We start from the raw sequence: 19,157 nt of genomic DNA, 5'->3' as shown, positions 1-19,157 counted from the left end.
CAAAATGTAAAAACAATCAAATGCAATAGTGTAATAATAAAAATAGCTTTAATTGAGCCAGTGTTCAGTGCACTGAGTGAGACGATATAGTTTAATGATAACCATATTCAACAAAATAAATAAATGAATAAAGCTTTTCACAATAAAATTTAGCATAAACAATGAACAAAATCATACGTCGTTGCGGTGATGCAAAGCTAACTTGAAGTAGAGGGAGGGATGTATTTATTTTTTGAGGAATAATGAATGAATGATTTTTAAGTTATCAGGCATAGTGATATTGTTGAGGAGAGAAGAAGAGACAATAAGAACATTACTGTATGTATGTAAAAGCAGTACAAATTCACATAAAAAATAAAATATAATTTCCCAAATTTAGCATAATGATAAAGCATGAAAACAATCAAATACAATACAATAATAAAACATAAAAAAAAGTCTTACTTGAGCCAGTGTTCGGTGCGCTGAGTGAGACAATAGAGTGGAGAAGGAAGGAATGGTGGTGGGTTGTTGGGTGGGGGACAAGGGTCTGCTTCCTACTGACGTACCAGCTGGGCTAGAATGTTTATTTGCCTGTTTCTTTCACTTACACACAATTTGCCAAAATCACTTATTTTTGTTACAGTAAAATACCTGTCGAAGTGACACTTGCTTTTTACGATTTTTTTTAGCTGTAAAAGTGATTCAGGTCCATAATAAACACACTGGGTCCGCGTTCAGCTTCTGCATACCTTCGATTGTTTGTTTAATCTCTCTCTCCTTTTTTTATTTGCATTCTTTACTTATTACTTAATTAGTATTTAATTGATTGCAAAATCCTCATGTTTATTTTAAATTCTGCCATTTGCCAGCAGTAAGTTGATGTGTTATGGCATAATTAATCACCTTGCACTTGAGATCCAAGTGTTAATATGTCAACAGTCATACATGCTGATTTCTCTCTCTCTCTCTCTCTCTCTCTCTCTCTCTCTCTCGTCTCTCTCTCTCTCTCTCTCTCTCTTCTCGTCTCACACATTATATCGATTCCTTCCTCAAAGGATTCCCATCTCCTTCTCCATCCCAGCCAGCCATGCCATTTTCACCAAACAGTTTATAAATCATAGTGCACGGAAACAAAATTTTTAGAAAATTTTACTTCATATAACACCATTTCATTACTTTACACACTTAATTTAACTTTTGAACACTTTAAAAATTGAAATAATATGGAAATGGGGACTTTATGGATTGGCTAGAATGAATTATTCTGATTCCCTTTATTTCTAATGGGGATATTTGTTTCATATTTTGAACAGTAGCATTTTGACTAGCCTTCTGGAATGGATTAAGGTTGAAGTCAGGTACTGCTGTGTAATTAGCTCTAAAGATACAAAGGATTCATTGTCAACTACAATTTTTTTCAATTGTCTTGTAACTGGATTTTTATATAATCTGTTTCTAGCATTGAAATCCTAAGTCCACTGAGTTGGAGTTTCTCCATCATCACTGTGGCTGGATTGCACCTCTTGTTCATCATCTTGATAGTTAAAGGTCAGATATACTGTTCTCTGATGTAGATGTCTGCTTCTGCCAGAGAGTTATCTCTTGAATAGAATGGTTTGTGATGCTAGGTTTGTTTCCTAACATTAGCAGTAATGACCTGGACCATCAACAGATATTCTCTTGTTTGTCAATTTTTCATGAGTTGTATATAAACATAGGACTTTCATTATCACAATTGATCCATGATCCTCTTTTTCTTGCTGAGTAGCAACCAGATTTGCTGAACAGCAGCACCAATATGCAGTAAAAGGGCCTCACTGTCAAACTTCTCAGTCTAGAGGTCTTTTATTCCTCATACTGTTGGACTGTGGAACAGTTTCTCTCCCTGAGGATGTTGTGCTGTTAGAACCTCAAAATTTCAAGTGAAAATGTAGTGCATTACTAATGTACAACAATTCCCCTTGTACTTTAATAATTTGTTCAAGTTATTTTATATAATTATTGATTAATTTGTTCCTTCAGTTTTTCTAATCATTGATCTCTCCTTTATGTATTTCCTATTACTCGCTTGTATTTCATTCAGATGAGCACCATATTCTTTGGAAGCTTGAATTTCAAATAAATACCCACTGTAGGCTTGCTCTCTATGAAGAGAGTTCATCTTCTGAATAAAAGTAATAATGATTCTATCAGGACCATAGATACTGTTGATCAGGCAGGTTTGAGTGCCTTGGCAGTACTGTTGGCATCTTGTTCCTTCCTTTCATTCCTTCTCTGTACAGTGTCTAGCTTTAGTTCAAGAGCCAAGTTCTAGTGACCCTTTTTTGGATTGGAAACCAAATCTCGGAAATATTTCAGACATTTGCAGGACAGTAAAAACCAGACTTTATATACTTGGAATCCCAGGTAATCTGGACTGAATATGAATCTACAGTGTATTTTCAAGGGAATGAGCATGAACTACAAATTATTGGAGCGGGAAAACATTTTCAGAAAACTTTAAGATACGCAGGTTTTCCTAATTAATATTATTCACATAGTATTTTAGAATATAATAACACATTAATGTGCTACTGGTATTGGTATGATATTAAAATAGAATACTGGATTTAAAGAGTGTTTATCAGATTGAAATCACAGGGAAAAGATGAAATGTTCTTAAGTGACTATCTCAGTACAGCACTGCACTGTGTGGATGTTAGCACTTGAAAATCATTATAGTAAAATGTGAACAATTTTTCAATAATAAATATATGCTTTGTTAAAAGGTATTTTCAAATATGATAAATAAAAATATACAGTAATCCCTCGCACAATTGGAAGTCATAACAATACATACCTTAATTATGTATAGCAACAAGAACATATATGTATTTATATTGTAAGTTGAAAAAAACATTATAACTATCAGTGACTTGAGCTGTATCTTATCAAACTATGCCATGCACACACAAGCATCACAAGAGACTAGTTTGTTTTGCATCAATGGTGTAGCTGTTCTGGCCCCATCATAAATGCACATACAGTATACACTGTAGGGCTTTACAACTTCAGCAGTGACTGTTGTGCAATTGAGGATACAGTATTGTGCTTTTTAAGACAGTACATATGAGAGAGAGCAAATGAGAAACTGTGAAAGTGTGAAAGAAAATATTTTCAAGTTGTTTAATGCTTGACTATACGCACAGATGACCAAACTTACGGTGATATGGTGTAAACAAATAATTTTGGTAAGCAAAAGGAAATTTTCAAGTGTATTCATTGCTAGAGCAATGACAAGTTTTATACTTTTCAGCAATGCACAGTAGGTTCCATAACACTTGGTATGAATAATATTTGCAGGCCTATTAGGATTTTACTTGGCCTGCATTACCCTGTGGGTGAGACACTTTCAAGAAATTTTGGAAAGGACAGGCTCTTTCCCATTAGTCTTAATTATTAAGGTTCAATTTGTACTGTACTTCAAACATCTGAACATAATGTGCCACACTTTTTTCTTTATTTTAGTAAAAGTAATTGTTCAAAGAGATAGCTGAAAGAGGCATAATATGAGCTGAGCACACAAAGATGTCTTATGGATTTAAACAGTTGCTAGGATTTATGGCAGTGAAACAAATATCTGTTAAATAATGTGTCACAAAATGATCTACTATTATGCAATTTCCATTGGTTATATATGGTGTTTGTAAAGATAAGAACTTGGATCTGTAGTAATAAAAAAAAGAGTATTCAAAACAGCTGCATATTGTGATTAAAATAATGCAGATATGGGAAACCAGTGAACCAAGTTAAAGAATTGATGATTATATGAATCATATATTGGGTTTGCTTAATTATATGAGCATGCAGTAAATAGTGCATACTCTATCCTATTGGTTGAATATTTGTGTGATTGTTTAATCCTTGTTTACTTGACCTTTTGTTAAAAATATCATTAGCTTAACATTAACTTGATTTGTCCATATTTCATGTTTTTTTCTTATTTGCTCTTTAAAATAATATATCTCAGGTTAATATGGTTGATTTGCATTCATTGCGTGGTTCATTCAAATTTCCAGTTTAGTATTAATATTTACTTTGTCAATTTTTTATTATTTTAGTCTCTTTGTTTTTTAAATCCAGAGTTTCATATTGGTGTTAAATTTTGTGATGATTTGTTGTGTTTTCCATCTTACCTCATTTTATCACATAGCTCTCATAATTTTCAGTATACAGTATACTATACAGTTTTCATGTATCATGTTTCTTGGATAATAAGTAAGTAATGACTTTAACTATTTTTCTTTTATTTTGCAGGGGTATTGCTCTAGTAATTAATTTTAATAACGTGCTGGGTGGGTGGGGCCTGGACCCTGTTGCCTTAAGAAAACTTAGTTTTACTGTTGTACGACTCGCATTTTGTCCATGTATAATGGAAACTGTGTCAACGGCAGTTGCTGCATGGTTACTCTTAGGACTCCCATGGAGTTGGGGTTTTATGCTAGGGTAAGTTATCCTGTAGTTTTTTAATATTCAGTTTTAATAGAGGCTTTGTTTTTCTTATTTATTTTTACTAATAAAATTTTACTTCTTACAATGAACAAGTTGTGTCCAGAACAAAGGGCCATATGACATTCTTCTTCGGTATCATCAGCTGTGACTTGTCATTTTACATATTATACCCTTTCCTTTTGCCATATTGTGTAGTTCATATTCTCAAAAATTTCTGCCCATATACTTTTTCTGCTTTTCCCCTGTTACTTTTTGTCATTCTAAAGTATATTATTTATCGTATACTTCGTATAGCTTCTTTATCTGTATTGATCACATATTAGGAGACTGAATACCTCTCTTGATAATAGAATTCTGTAGACCTGCAATGGCAGTCTGAGAATGTCAGAAAAATATTTCTAAATATTTAGAGCATTTCCAGGAACTTTGATTGGAGGCTGATTCTTATATATGTAGATGCTATCTTTACCTTTGATAATCATGTAAATGATCAGTTTGTGAACATTTTGATATATACAAGTGATAATCCTGTATATTGCAGTACACTCCCTGAACACCTGGATTAGCCCTGGTCACTGACCAGCCCGAACTATATCCTCACATATTTACCCACTAAGTAGGTAATTTTAACTGTCAGCGTTACCAACACTGCGGGTAAAATCTAGTCAAGCGAGTTACCTATTACCATTGGCAACGCTGGTGCAAATACCGGCCGCCACAGGCCTGTCTCCTCAAATTGTTCCTTGTTCGCCATGCTGTGTGGATTAGTCCACATCAGGCAAACTTTTGGTCATTTAGCCCAACCCCATTTAAAGAGTTTTCATATTTTGGATATCAGATTACATCTTTGGACTGTTATTAAAATTTTTCTCCCCCGATTTGACTTGGATCGGTACTTTGTACTCGCTATGAATAAGTTAGAAAATAAACATCTCCGTTGAAAATAAACATCTCCGTCTGCAAATGCCTCTTGTTTCTGTTTCATCTACAGTTTGACGATCGAGCCTTCTACTGCTGGATATGGTGTTCATCGGTTCGGTACGCCCTGCAAGCGTAGGATGAGTACCGTCAAACATGATCGACATTCTCTTTGTTATTTTGTGTAGGAAGGTTCAATGTAATACCAGTCAGAGATGTGATGAGATGTGTGTCTTGGTCAAGAGACAAGGAAGCATTAGAGTTAGTTATTCAATAAATCAGAGGACAGGTTACATCTAGTATGTCTAGCCTATTTCTAGCCTGATGAGTAATTTAACCAAGAATAGAGATCGTGGTTAGTAGTAGTATAGTTGATTCTAATCATTCTTTTTCAGCCCCTCTGCCTGTTCCAGAACCAGCCCTAACACAGGTGCTGGGGGTCATGGAGAACCGCAAGCCTCCGAGTGGGTAGGTTCTGCCGGCCCCCCCCCCGGCAGCAGAGCAGGCAGTGTTGGCAGCAGATATTCCCCCTCCCTCTAGGTGTAAGTTTTGATGTTGATGTAAATTTAGGTCAGATACAGACGAGTAGGGATGATAGGTTATGTAGTGTTCAGGAAGAGAAGTGCAGGTTTCTTTGGTTCGGATTCTGTTATAGTAGTTTATAGAGGGACTGTTTGTCTTTGGTTTTTCCTGCTTCAAGTTCTTTGTAACAGAAGCTTTCTAGGTCCATGGTTGGTTGTTCAGAGGTGGTTTTGGGTCTGTCGGTTTCTGGAGTGTTGAATATTGCTCCTTCGTCTTAAAGGTTCTTTTCCTTCTGTGTATAAATTTCGTTTATCTTGCGATAGTGGTAAACATGGTGATCAGGCTTTCAATTTGACTCTATGCATATACAGTATGGTAATTGTTAATATCAAACTAATTCTTGGTTCAAAAATATTGACTTAAGATAATTCAGTATAGAGAAATTGAATAACATTACCTACAGTTAGCCTAGCGTTCATGATGATATATCGTATGCATATACAGTAGCATAACCTAAGGTATTCTCTATACTACATATCGTATAGTAATTTTTAATAGTGGCTAATGCTGTAGGTTCAATGCATTCTGACTTCAGATAATTCTGTACAGGTGTAAATTGAACACGAAACGAGAATCGGATCTTAGGATAATTCAATACGAAATGTAATCAAACAGAAATGAAGATCAGATTCGGTCCAATTTCAGCATTATAATAGTAAGATATGTACTATCCTCATATTAGTGTAGTATAGATTCTAACTTAGCAGTCAGTTTCTCGTTCTGGAATCAGCTGATGATGAATACGAGAGTTTGCATCGCTGAGTTTGCATCGCCGAGTTTGCGTCGCTGTATTTAACTCATTCTTGTCCTGGTTGGCTAGCTATGACTGACGTAACAGCTCTTTCCCACTTATGCCATGTTTGTCGTCTTGAGGGAAGGCGTGTTTTTAATTTTTTAACTAGTTTGACATTTCAACATAGCTAATAATGGTATCTTGTGCCATATAAACTGAATCGTAAGGAATGTGTACATTTTATTGCTTTCCAAGAAATTCCCTCAGTGACGGAATTTGGGGGTTGTATAACGTCTTCATCCATTTAGCAGACAAATTTGTGTCGGTAATTCCATTATGCTTTATGTCAATTAGTTACAAATATAATTACCAGTCATATTATCAAAATACAATTACGTATAACTGAAATTGATATTGGGGTAAAGATTTACACTTGAATTACCTTAAAAAAATGTGTAATTTATTACATTCAGTTAAATTACAATTACACAAGCTTGTCTTCAGCACCAAGCACAGTTGTAGCGGGGGTGTGGCCTAGGCAGGCAATGATGCCGACTATCAGTTTCCTTCACTCCAGATGCAACCATATCACTTGGTTTCAGCGAATGTTTTTGTTCCATATTTTAGCATAAATGAATACCTGGATACTTAGCTTATAACGAAGTCATGTTGTTCATCTTACGACAAAAATTTTTCACCCCTCTGTTAATAGACTGCGTAAATTTCAGCGATTCCATTTGTTTGTTTCACTTGTTTTCATCGGTATTACGAGCTTTACGTTATTATATTTTTGTCGTGTGAAAACAACAGTAAATGAGCTCTTTCGTGCTAATAGTTTTCTTTTTACCTCGGCTATGTTTGAATTTGTATAAAAGCTTGGGAGTTTTTGATCCATGTTGCCGATGCACGTAATATTACTTTATCTGCTTCAGCTACATCATAACATAAATACGGTAATGTTTACTGTCGTGCGTGGATTGAATACAGTAAACGGATGTTGCTAACGAATTCAATCGTGTTAGCAAAAACAAAAAAGTAGTGTCTCGTTCGGATTGCTCATGACTGTACGCATTTATATGCGTATATATTGTAAAGTTAATACTTATTAACTTAGAAGATGGTGTAAAGTTATGGAAGTAAGAGAAGTTAGACGATTGTAATTGGCTTCTCTCTCTCTCTCTCTCTCTCTCTCTCTCTACTCGTCTCTCTCTCTCTCTCTCTCTCTCTCTCTGCCTTCCTCCTTTCATATTCTCTTCTTCATCTTACTTTCCACCCTCTCTTAACACTTGATTCATAGTGCAACAGAGAGGTTTTTTCCTCCTGTTGTGGATTTTTGTGCAATGGAGCTATCCCCGCGCCCCCCATCAGCCGCAGAGTTTGCCCTGGTGTGGAGGGCGGCAAGTGTGGGGTCTTTGTTCTGACACGGGATACAAACCTTTCGGTCCTTTTTACAATAGGAAGGTTACTAGCGGCAGCTGGATAGGTCGTAAGCTTTCGAACAAGGGGTTCGGTAGTTAAACTGCTTGTCCGACAGTCTGCCGCGCGCGCGCGACTGGGAGGTGAAGAATCACTTTGCTTTCGGCCTGCGGCGTCCGTGGACGTGTTTATCAACGCTCTCTGCTCGCTTCATCATCGTTTGTGCTTTCGTATGGTTGTGTTTTCTTTTCTGTTTGCTATTGTGAAACTGAAATTGTAAGACAATTATTTTTTGTTTTCATTATTCATTATTTGTGAAAGTGATAAAGGATCATGGATTCTCCGCGCCCTCCGATTATCCGGCGACTGTGCCCCAGGACTGAAGGGCGTAAATGCGGGAAATTCCGCAGTTTCCCAGAGATTGATCCACATGTATATGTGCTCGTGTCGGGGCCGTGAGTGCTCTCACACCGAGCCTTGTGTAATTTGTGAGAATTGGTCAGAGGTGCAGTCGGGCTTGTATGAGGGTAGGAAGAAGCGAAGGCCTGCAAAGGAGTCGTCGGAAAGCTCTCTACCCGCGACTCCTTTGGTGACGGATACTTCTTCGTCTTTCCTGCCCCCTGCTCAGCTCCCACGTATGGCACCTTCCCCTTCGGGGAGGGTATCCAGGTCCTTCTCACCCGATCTGTCGAGTGTGGAGGAGGGCGCTCGGGTACCCCAACATTCAATTTTACTCGGGGTCCTTCTGTCCATTCAGGGTGGGGCTCGTCCCCTCCCCCCCCGCGAAAAACTCGAAAAAACTTAATCACCCTGACTGTTGCTTCCGCAGGTGCTACTTCTGCCCGCGAGGGATGACCTTGGGTCAGGTGTGGGCGTCTTATGGGCTTTGCCAGGGCGTGCCCTAGTGTCCAGGGGCTGCTGTACATTTGTCTGGGTCTGCTGCGGTCACCCATGCAACGGTGACCACTACGACCAACCACCCTGTCAACTCCAGGGTACGCCCGCCCCCCCCCTCCACCTGGTGTACTCTCCGCATGTGGTGTCAGTCTCGCCAGCAGCCGCTGTACGGGGTCCGATTGCTGTGCCGAGGGGGGGCGGGTTTTGCCGTGCTGCCGCGTCCAGACTTTCGCTGTCCAAATGCTCGTCCCTGGACCTGCCGCCAGTACCCAGGATGTCGCTGGCTGTGGCTCCGCCTCCTGTGATGCCTGTGCCGACTGCCGTACCTACCCAGACTGTGCTGACCTTTCCTGTAGTTCCTGCCGTTCCTGATGTTCCTGCTGTTTCTGAGATGTCCGCAACTGCCGATGTCGTTCCTGCTCATGGCGTTGCTGCACCAGATGTTGGTCTGTCAGGACAGGTGCGTCCGGGCCCTGTTGCTTCGGCAACAGCAGCCCCTGCTCCGCCCTGGATGGCAGACTTAACGTCTGTCTTGAGGAAGCTGACGAAAAAGAAGGAGGAAGAGGAGGATGTGTCGTCGTCGTGTCGTCGTCTGCCGCCTCTCCCCCTTCGACTTCCAAGGCTTCACAGCCGAGGAAGAAGAAGGCTGCCTTCTCCCCTCCTAAGAAGTCTCCCTCGGGAGCTTCTCAGGGCCCGTCCCACTCCGGTGGGACGGGGGGTTCTTCCACTGGTCCTCCTGCTCCTTCAGGAGTGGGGCCCGTTTCTTCTTCCACAAGGAAGAAGACTACGGGGACCAGAGGAGTACCGGCTAACACTGGTACTTCCTTGCCTGGTGTTAGGGGCTCTGCCGCTACACCAGGTTCCGTCTCGGGACTCTCGTTCGCGAGAGGTACCGAGTGTACGGTCGCCTACCGGTGACCGTGCAGCCAAGAACCAGACTCCAGAGCTCACTCGGCGCCAGGTTCACGGCATGGAGTGGAAGGCTGGTGAGAGCCGCTCAGACGACTCTCACCAGGCCAGCTCTCGCTCTCGTAGTGACCAGCTGGCTACCCGGGTTGACGTGACAGTCTCTGACTGGCCACGGGCTGAGGCTGGGAAGAGGTCCCCCCGATCGCCGGCGCCAGCCGTCGGTCTCACCGTGACAGTGGTCCCTGCAGGTCGCCTGACCGTCACTCCCACAGGGAACGGACGGGTACAGCAACCAGCAGTAGCTTCTCGGACACACGAGATCAGGGCCGCTGTTCTCGGTCCAGCCGTTCTCCCCAGGGAGGACAGCTCGACTAGGCCTGCAGCTCGATCACACTGCGGGTTGGTGATCGCTGCAGCCCTCCAAGCCCGCTGGTTCTGCCAGTGAGCGAGGGGCGGGGGGAGCGTCAGGTCTGCCTCTCCCGTGCCTTCAACTTCCTCGGGTTACACCGGGAAGAGCGAGGCATTGCGGGTTGATCGTGTGGGGCGCGCCACGCACGATCCCGTCACGACGCCGTACGTGCCAGGCACGGTCCTTGGATCGACCAGGTCGTACGCGCAAGTGACAGGAGGAGACCGAGAGGGGTCTTTCGCCATTCCCCTCCTGAAGGGGGAGGGTCTCGGGATGTGCTCTTGTTCGAGGGACTTGACGGTCCTACTCCACAAGATTGCAGTGACTCCCGAGATCCAGAGGAACCTTTGCCGAGGTTATTGCGCTGATTCGTCAGCACAACGACCTCGGGGTGGGGAAGGATCGCCGCTCCCACCATCCGAGCCCACGTCCCGCCTCGAGTCGTTTTGGGGCCCGAAGAGGGAACCCAAACCGACGGTGGGGTTGCCACGGTCTTGAGCTTGCCAATTCTGTTCTGAACCAGGTAGAGTCTCTCGTCTCCGGACAGGAAGGCTCTCTCAGGTCAGGCAGATCAAACAAGCTGCTTCCACCTCCTCTACTGCAGCAGCGCTTTTTATGTGCCTTCAGAGGATCCAATGCCACCCAAACAGGTGAACCCAGAGTTAGCCAGGCTAACTTCGGGTGTGTATCTGCAGCAAGCTCCTGTCTGAGAACCTCTGGTTCTCGCAGCAAGAGGCACTAGGCCTGGAATCTACCACTATGGCAGCTTTCCAGGCTGTCTCCTGGTTAGACCTGTGGTCCCTCACAGTGTCTAAGGTCACAGCCAACTCCGGGGCCCCAAAGAAGACTCGGCTTTCAGGAGACTTTGTCAGTTTGGAGGAAGAGCCATCTCCTTCCTTGCCCACCAGATGGCAAACCTGTGGGCCAACCTGGTACTTTGCCGTAGGGACGCAGTCCTTACCCGAGTATCCAGGGCGGCTGGGCGTGAGGCGGCGTTTGGCTTTCGTAATGGAGCAGTACGGAGTTCCTCCTCTCTCTTCCCAGGAGAGATGTTGGACGCTGCGGTGGACAGATGGCGCACTGACGACAGTGCCGTCTTGTTCACCAGGCAGTTTCGAAGGCTTCTAGGCAGCCTCGAACTGCGGCCAAGCCCAAGAGCTCGGCTAACGCTTCCTCGGCTGCTAAGACGATTGCCTCGTCGAAGCCCCGAGGAAAGACTCTGTCGTTCCTCGACTTCTGCAGAGGGGGGCCGTTAACCAGCCCTCCTCCCAGCCGTCCTTCTCACGAGGGGGGGGGGGGCAGGGAAGAAGTCGAGGAAAGGGGGGAAACGCTAGGGACGGCGTTCCCCCTCACCTGCTGCCGGAAGTGGGGGGGCGCCTGGCAAGCCATTGGGCAACTTGGCAGTGCTACGGCGCCGAGACCTGGATAGTAGATGTCCTTCGGGAGGGATATCTATTACCCTTCGAATCTCGGCCACCCCTCACCTCCAACCCGGTCCATCTGCAGACTTATGTTCCAGGATCATTGAAGGACGTGGCACTACGACAGAAGATCGAGACCATACTGAGCAAAACGAGCTGTAGAGATCGTCACGGATCAGTCACCGGGCTTCTACAGTCGTCCTTTTTCCTGGCCGAAAAAATCTACGGAGGCTGGGCGCCCGGTGATGATCTCTCTCCCCTGAACCGATTTGTTCGCCAGACTCGGTTCACGATGGAGAACGATTTCATGCTTTCAGTGGATCTGAAGGACATGTATTTTCAAATACCCGTCCATACAATCCTCCAGAAAGTACCTCCGCTTCATCCTCGATGGGACGGTGTACCAATTCAGGGCACTTTGCTTCGGTCTCTCAACCGTCCCACAGGTGTTCACGCGAGTGTTCACTCTGGTGTCTGCTTGGGCCCATTCGCACGGGATACATCTTCTGAGGTATCTCGACGATTGGCTAGTCCTGGCGAGCTCCCGCTCGCAGTTGCTGCAGGACAGGGATCGACTACTGGAGTTCTGCGCGATCTGGGGATCGTGGTGAACTTCGAGAAGTCTGATCTCGAACCCAAGCAGAGGATGAAGTACCTGGGTATGCTGTCTTCCCCGCAGACTCGCGGATCAACAGATTCAGGGAGGCAGCCGACAGTTCCTGTCTCGGCAGGAACAGGCAGCTCAGCAATGGCAAGTCGTGATCGGCCACCTGTCGTCACTCGAGAAGTTAGTCCCATCACGGGCGTCTTCACCTGCGGTCTCTTCAGTGGAGACTAAAGAGAGTTGGTCACAGGCGACGGACCCACCATACTTCCCCAGTGTCCCTCACGCTGGAGGTAAGGCAGAACCTAGCCTGGTGGCTCGACGACAGGAACCTCTTAGAGGAGTGCCTCTATGCACTCCCCCCGCCCCCCACCCAGAGATGCTGCTGTTCTCAGATGCATCAAACGAGGGATGGGGCGCACACCTGGAGGAGTTGCTGACTTCAGGAGTGTGGGACGATCACGACAAGCACCTTCACAAAAAATGTCCTAGAGCTTAAGGCAGCGTTTCTCGCTCTCACAAGAATTCCAGGACCGCTTGGTGGGAGACACAGTGGTGTTGATTGTGCGACAACACCACGGTAGTGGCTTACATCAACAAAAAGGGGGCCTTGTGTCTCTCCCGTTGTATCAGTTGACACGGCAGGTGCACGAGTGGGCCGTGGCTCACTCAATAGAGCTGTCAGCCTGCTACATTCCAGGGAAGAGGAACGTAGTAGCAGACAAGCTCAACCATCGGGATCAGGTGATAGGACGTGGTGGAAAGGCTCTTCAACCTGTGGGGGCGTCCAGTTGTGGATCTGTTCGCCACCCGGCACAACAGGAATCTTCAAGTTTTCTTTTCAGCCGTGCCGGACCCATGGGCAGCTGCAGAGGACGCTCTTCAACACCCGTGGGACAACCTCTTCATTTACGCCTTTCCCCTGTTCGGCCTGATTCGCAAGGTGATCAGTCAAATGCTGACCACCCCGATGCAATCAGGATGATCCTGGTGGCTCCCAAATGGCCTCAGGCCATTTGGTATCCGGACCTGCTGGCTGGCTCTCGCAGAAGCACCAAGAAGAGATTCCCCATTGGCACAACCTTCTCGCCCAGCCACACGTAGAACGGTACCACGAGCAGTCCAGTCTCTACAACTTCAAGTATGGCTGTTATCCACCATCTCTTGCGAACGAGAGGCTTTTCTCGTAGCGCAGCAACAGAGATGGCTGGAAACGTCTGACAGTCCTCTGCAGCTGTGTACCAGGGGAAGTGGGCCGTCTTCTGTGGTTGGTGTCGTAGATGGGGTCTATCTCCTCTCAAAGCCACTCTTCAGTAGGTAGCGGATTTCTCGTGTTTCTTCGCCGGAGAAGCTCCTCTCAGTCCCCACAGTGAAAGGATATAGAGCTGCCTTGGCACTAGTCCTGAAACTGAGGGGATTGGACATTTCGAACTCGTTCGAGATCTCCTTGCTCATAGTTCCACGCTGGACGAGTGGTTTTCGAGCTGGGCTGCCAATCCGGTGGTCCCAGGTTCGATCCCCGGCTCGGTCAACGCGGAATCAGAGAAATTTATTTCTGGTGATAGAAGTTCATTTTTCGATAAAGTGTGGTTCGGATCCCACAATAAGCTGTAGGTCCCGTTGCTAGGTAAACCAATTGGTTCCTAGCCACGTAAAAAATATCTAACACGTAAAAATATCTAATCCTTCGGGGCCAGCCCTAGGAGAGCTGTTAATCAGCTCAGTGGTCTGGTAAAACTAAGATATACTTAACTTTTCTCCTTGCTCATGAGGAGCTTCGAAAGGTCTTGCCCACCCAGGGAACTCAGGCCCCCTGAGTGGGACGTGACTCTCGTCCTTAGGAGTTTGACTCGAGACCCTTCGAGCAACTGTGAGAGTCGTCAGACAGGGATCTGACCCTCAAGACCCTCTTCTTCCTGGCCCTGGCATTGGCGAAGAGAGTAGGGGTACTTCATGGTCTATCCTTCGACGTGAGACATTTCAGGGGATGGGGATCTGTGACGCTCGATTTCGTCCCGAACTTCGTTGCGAAGACTCAGAAACCGTCGATCCCTGACGACAGGTTCGGGTCTTTCACAATCCCCTCCCTAATGGACTTCACCAATATGATGCGGATGAGATGCTGCTTTGTCCTGTGAGGGTGCTATGGCGCTATCTGAAGAGAAACTCGACACCTCAGGCCTGAGTGCTGACGCCTCTTTGTTAGCACCGGGGTGACCAAGAAAGAAGTATCCAAGAACATACCTTCTTTCTGGCTGTGTGAGGTGATCAGGAGGGCGTACGAAGCTGATGGTAGTGCCGACATCCGTACGTTCCGTCTGAGAGCCCAGGAAGTCAGGAGCATTGGTCTTTCCCTTGCGTTCCGCAAGAACTTCTCCATGGCGCAGGTCCTGAACGGCAGGGGTCTGGGCCAACCAGACTACCCTCACCTCCTTCTACCTTCGGGATATGCCCACAGGTCCTTGGATTACTTTTTCCTTGGGACCCATGGTGGCCTCTCAACACGTTGTGTAGCTAACCCAGACCCTCGCAGGCTGAACAGCATCGAGTCCTGGTGTGACTGTAAGAATGAATGAGTGAATGAGAGTGTGACTGGCTCCTCTTCCCATCTTTTTCTCCTCCTTACCTGTGGGCAGAGGGACACGGTCGTCACCATGCTGGATAAGGACGAGATGCAGGTGAGCTATATGACAGAGCCCCACCTATCCCTTCACTAGGAAAAGGAGCAGAATATCACCACTTCTCCCGCACATCAACACCACTGAGTGTCCCACCAAGCGGTCCTGGAACTCTTGGAGAGTGAGAAACGTTGCCTTGAGCCCTAGGACATGATGTGAAGGTGCTTGTCGTGATCGTCCCACACTCCTGAAGTCAGCAACTCCTCCAGGTGTGCGCCCCATCCCTCGTTCGATGCGTCTTATGAACAGCAGCATCTCCAGGTGGGGGGCGGGGCGGGGGGGTAGTGCGCAGAGGCACTCCTCTTAAGAGGTTCCTATCGTCGAGCCACCAGGCTAGGTTCTGCCTTACCTCCAGCGTTAGGGACACGGGGAAGTATGGTGGGTCCGTCGCCTGTGACCCAACTCTCCTTTAGTCTCCACTGAAGAGACCGCAGGTGAAGACGCCCGTGAGAGACTAACTTCTCGAGTGACGACAGGTGGCCGATCATGACTTGCCATTGTTGAGCTGCCTGTTACTGCGAGACAGGAATGGTCGGCTGCCTCCCTGAATCTGCTGATCCGCGAGTCTGCTGGGGAAGACAGCATACCCAGGTACTTCATCCTCTGCTTGGGTTCGAGATCAGACTTTCGAAGTTCACCACGATCCCAGATCGCGGCAGAACTCTAGTAGTCGATCCCTGTCCTGCAGCAACTGCGAGCGGGAGCTCGCCAGGACTAGCCAATCGTCGAGATGCCTCAGAAATGTATCCCGTGCGAATGGGCCCAAGCAGACACCAGAGTGAACACTCGCGTGAACACCTGTGGGACGGTTGAGAGAACCGAAGCAAAGTGGCCCTGAATTGGTACACCGTCCCATCGAGGATGAAGCGGAGGTACTTTCTGGAGGATTGATGGACGGGTATTTGAAAATACACGTCCTTCAGATCCACTGAAAGCATGAATCGTTCTCCATCGTGAACCGAGTCTGGCAAACAAATCGGTTAAGGGGAGAGAGACCTGTACGAAAACCAATCCTGTGTTGGAAGTTTTTATATAAAAATTTTCTTCACGTTGTGCACCCTTTTTGCTACCTTCCTTTAACCTGTTGTCTATGCATGCCTATATATTAGCAGATCACACATTTATTTATTGTCTGTAGTATTGTTTTATTGACTCAGAAAGGATTGTAATTACTGTACTTATTCTCTTACTACTTGGTTTTCCTGAGATAATTTGGCACTTTCGTATGTAGTGCACTGCATCACGGTTTATAAGAATAGTATTGGTTACCCTAATTATAGATTTTCAAGTAATTAATTATCAGTGGACATTTTCATCAGCTTTCTTTTTTTTCCTCTCCCTTGGGCTACATAATATTTTTATGGATTATGAGGTTTTTTTTGCAATTTTCAATTTCAATCATTCTCGTTGTGACGTTATGTATATCTTAAGGTGTTTGATGTTTTTTTTAAAGAAAGGTATGCAGTGGACAGAATAGATTACTATTAAAGAAATCTGAAGGAAAGCAATGGTACTGCTTGTCCATGTGTACTTCTCTCATGATATGGAGCTAGATATGGTAAAATCATTTATGATATTTTATTTGATGATGTAATTATAAAAGTACTACAGTCCGGTCCCGAAATTTGCATGTTCGAATTGTGCAATTCCCCTTTTATGTGGTCGCCCAGTTCTCAAAAATAGATTTTCTGTATCTGTGAAGCCGTTCAAAGTCTGTGAGTCACGCACACAAATGTATCAAATCTATTGTATTTTCAAGTATTTTAGGTGGGGTGGGGGAAGGTGTTCGCTGGTATCTGATGAGAAGGGGTGGGGGGAATGTGAGAGAAAGCTTTCCTGCTCAGCCATTAGCTAAGATGGAAGGCTCCACTTCACGCATTTGTGATGTCATAGCGTAGTATGTATGAATGATCGGTATCATCATCATCGCCATACTTATTATTCAGATCAGAAGTGTATTCTGATCATCATCATCGCCATAGGTATTATTCAGATCTGGCGAGGTGTATTCTGAAGGCTTCTGCTCACCACTAGCTAAGACGGAAGGATCAATCCTCACGCATTTTTAAAATCAGAGCGCATTTTTTATTGAAGGATATGTATCATCCTCATCACTATACGTATTATTCAGATCAGAGAAGTGTATTCTAATCATCCACATCATGTATGCATCTGCCTAGAAGTCGAAGAGGGAAGACCTATTTTCTCGAAACTAAAAGCTTGTCCTTAAGTTAAAGATGAAGGAAAGAGCAACTTCCATTTTGGCAGCAGTTGACAACTTGAAATCTGTCATTGCTGAACATGAAGTAAGAATATTTTCATCTAGGTTAACTTGCTTCGACTAACTTTTGGCATAAGAAAAGAGAGAGAGAAATTTTTTTTTTATTGTAGAATAAATTTAGATGAAAATGATTTCATAATGAATGTGACCGACAAAGAAATTGAGACAGGCGCTCATAACCAGTGTTAGGCTTAACAGGAGTGTTGATCCACCAGTCCCCGTAACCTCAAATGGTTCACAAAGCCTTCCTTCAGCAGAAGAACTCTTAGCGGAGGATTAGATAGGAAGTTTGAAGTTTTTTTTGGCAGAGGATAGGTAGATGAAGTTCCATCCAAAAGGTTTTTTAAAGGAAATGACTGTATCGTACAGTACACTTGCACCCAATGGTGGCAGTGTTGACGAGTGGGAGTTTTCACCATCCTGGGTTTAATTTTAAACTTTTTCAAGTTATTAAAACATTTTTAATGTTTTATTTATCCATAAGAACAATTTCATATTAGAAAAATTTACAGTATAGTACATAGAAAGTATTGAAAATGGGTAATATAAAAAAAGTTTGACTGGGTAAGTTACATTTTGCCTCGGCCCCGAATGGAATTATTCCCATAAAGGTATTGAAAATCTGCGAATTTCCAGTTTCTGCAAGGCGAGGATCGACCAAATTCTTGCATAATTGGGGACCGCACTTTACCTGTATTTATTTGATAGCATGAGGCTTATGTACTGAAACTGACAGCAAAGTGAAAATAATATGACTTTGATAGCTTCATCAATGAACCTTGCTGTAACATTTTCCAAATATCAAAAAGACAGTGAATATATTTGTTCATATAACAAAAAAACAAACCCTCAGTCTTAACATCAGGATAAACACAAGGAGACTGTTGGTACCCCTGCAGGCACAGTAAAGTGTGTCCCAACATGATGTGGGGATTGGTACCACGTGCATCCCTGTAGATTTCATGCGTTCAACTCTATATAGAGTAGACCAGGGGGAGAAGGGACACCCATAGAGTGAGGCACAGGAGGGAAGTGGGAAGCCATGTAGTGAGACAAAAGGCCATCTAAAATTGATAACCCTGACAGCCTAGCAAAGCCCACATACCCTCCATCCTCTGCGCATCTAAGGCTGGAGCATAAGACAAGGATGGCAATGCTCCCCAGCCCCCTCTCTGAAGGAAAGAAGAAGCTAATTAGGCAAAAAACCACCCAAACCCCTCCTGGTGCATCCAACGATGAATCGTTGGACAAACAAGGAGGGATATGGGAAGTACCAGTACAGAAGGAGAAACATATGGAATAGCCCTCTATCTTTTTCCCGTGTTTTCATGCATACTATGTGCTTTATGTAAAGTAACTTAACTTGTATTGGTTAATCTGTCAAAATCATAAGGATTTGTTCATAAACTAAAAAGTCTTTCAGTTCCTAAATCGAAACTCCCATTGATACTGTTATTTGAATTTTGTTTTGTATTTATATTTGGTTATACAGTGTTATTACCTTTCAGATGATATCTGATTTTTCAAAGACATTTTTCCATTCAAACCCCCTACTATGGTTAACCTAAATTTTCGGTCTTCAAGTCTCATACATCTGACATTTGTTTGACAGACAAGAATTATGATGGTAACCCTGTGCTTGCACCCTTGGATCCATAATTCCTCAGCAGCTAACTGCTTAATATCATGTTTGGTTTGATCAGCTAGCTGTGAATTATTAGTGAAGCAAGGAGGCAGAAAATCTGCATTTAAATAATGTTTGTGAAAAAATTTCTAAAAGAAATAGATTTGTTTCATCACAGACATATTACAACAAGCCTAACAACAATATAGGTT

General features: G+C 44.3%; 2 protein-coding genes across 2 annotated transcripts in view; one reads left to right on the top strand and one right to left on the bottom strand.

Moving 5' to 3' along the window:
• The window catches only part of LOC135216390 (sodium/hydrogen exchanger 9B2-like), a gene marked incomplete in the record, with an annotated part of 345,785 nt that overhangs the window by 222,799 nt on the left and 103,829 nt on the right, over positions 1 to 19,157 (bottom strand).
• The window catches only part of LOC135216448 (sodium/hydrogen exchanger 9B2-like), a 110,477-nt gene that overhangs the window by 30,432 nt on the left and 60,888 nt on the right, over positions 1 to 19,157 (top strand). The window contains exon 4 of the mRNA XM_064251818.1: positions 4,279 to 4,467. Coding sequence (XP_064107888.1) covers positions 4,279 to 4,467 — 189 coding nt within the window. The remainder of the gene's footprint in view (positions 1 to 4,278; positions 4,468 to 19,157) is intronic.

The sequence above is a fragment of the Macrobrachium nipponense genome, chromosome 6 (assembly GCF_015104395.2).
Source record: "Macrobrachium nipponense isolate FS-2020 chromosome 6, ASM1510439v2, whole genome shotgun sequence".
NCBI classification, from domain to species: domain Eukaryota; kingdom Metazoa; phylum Arthropoda; class Malacostraca; order Decapoda; family Palaemonidae; genus Macrobrachium; species Macrobrachium nipponense.
The sequence above is the reverse complement of the archived record's forward strand: the minus strand, read 5'-3'. Positions and strand labels throughout refer to the sequence as shown.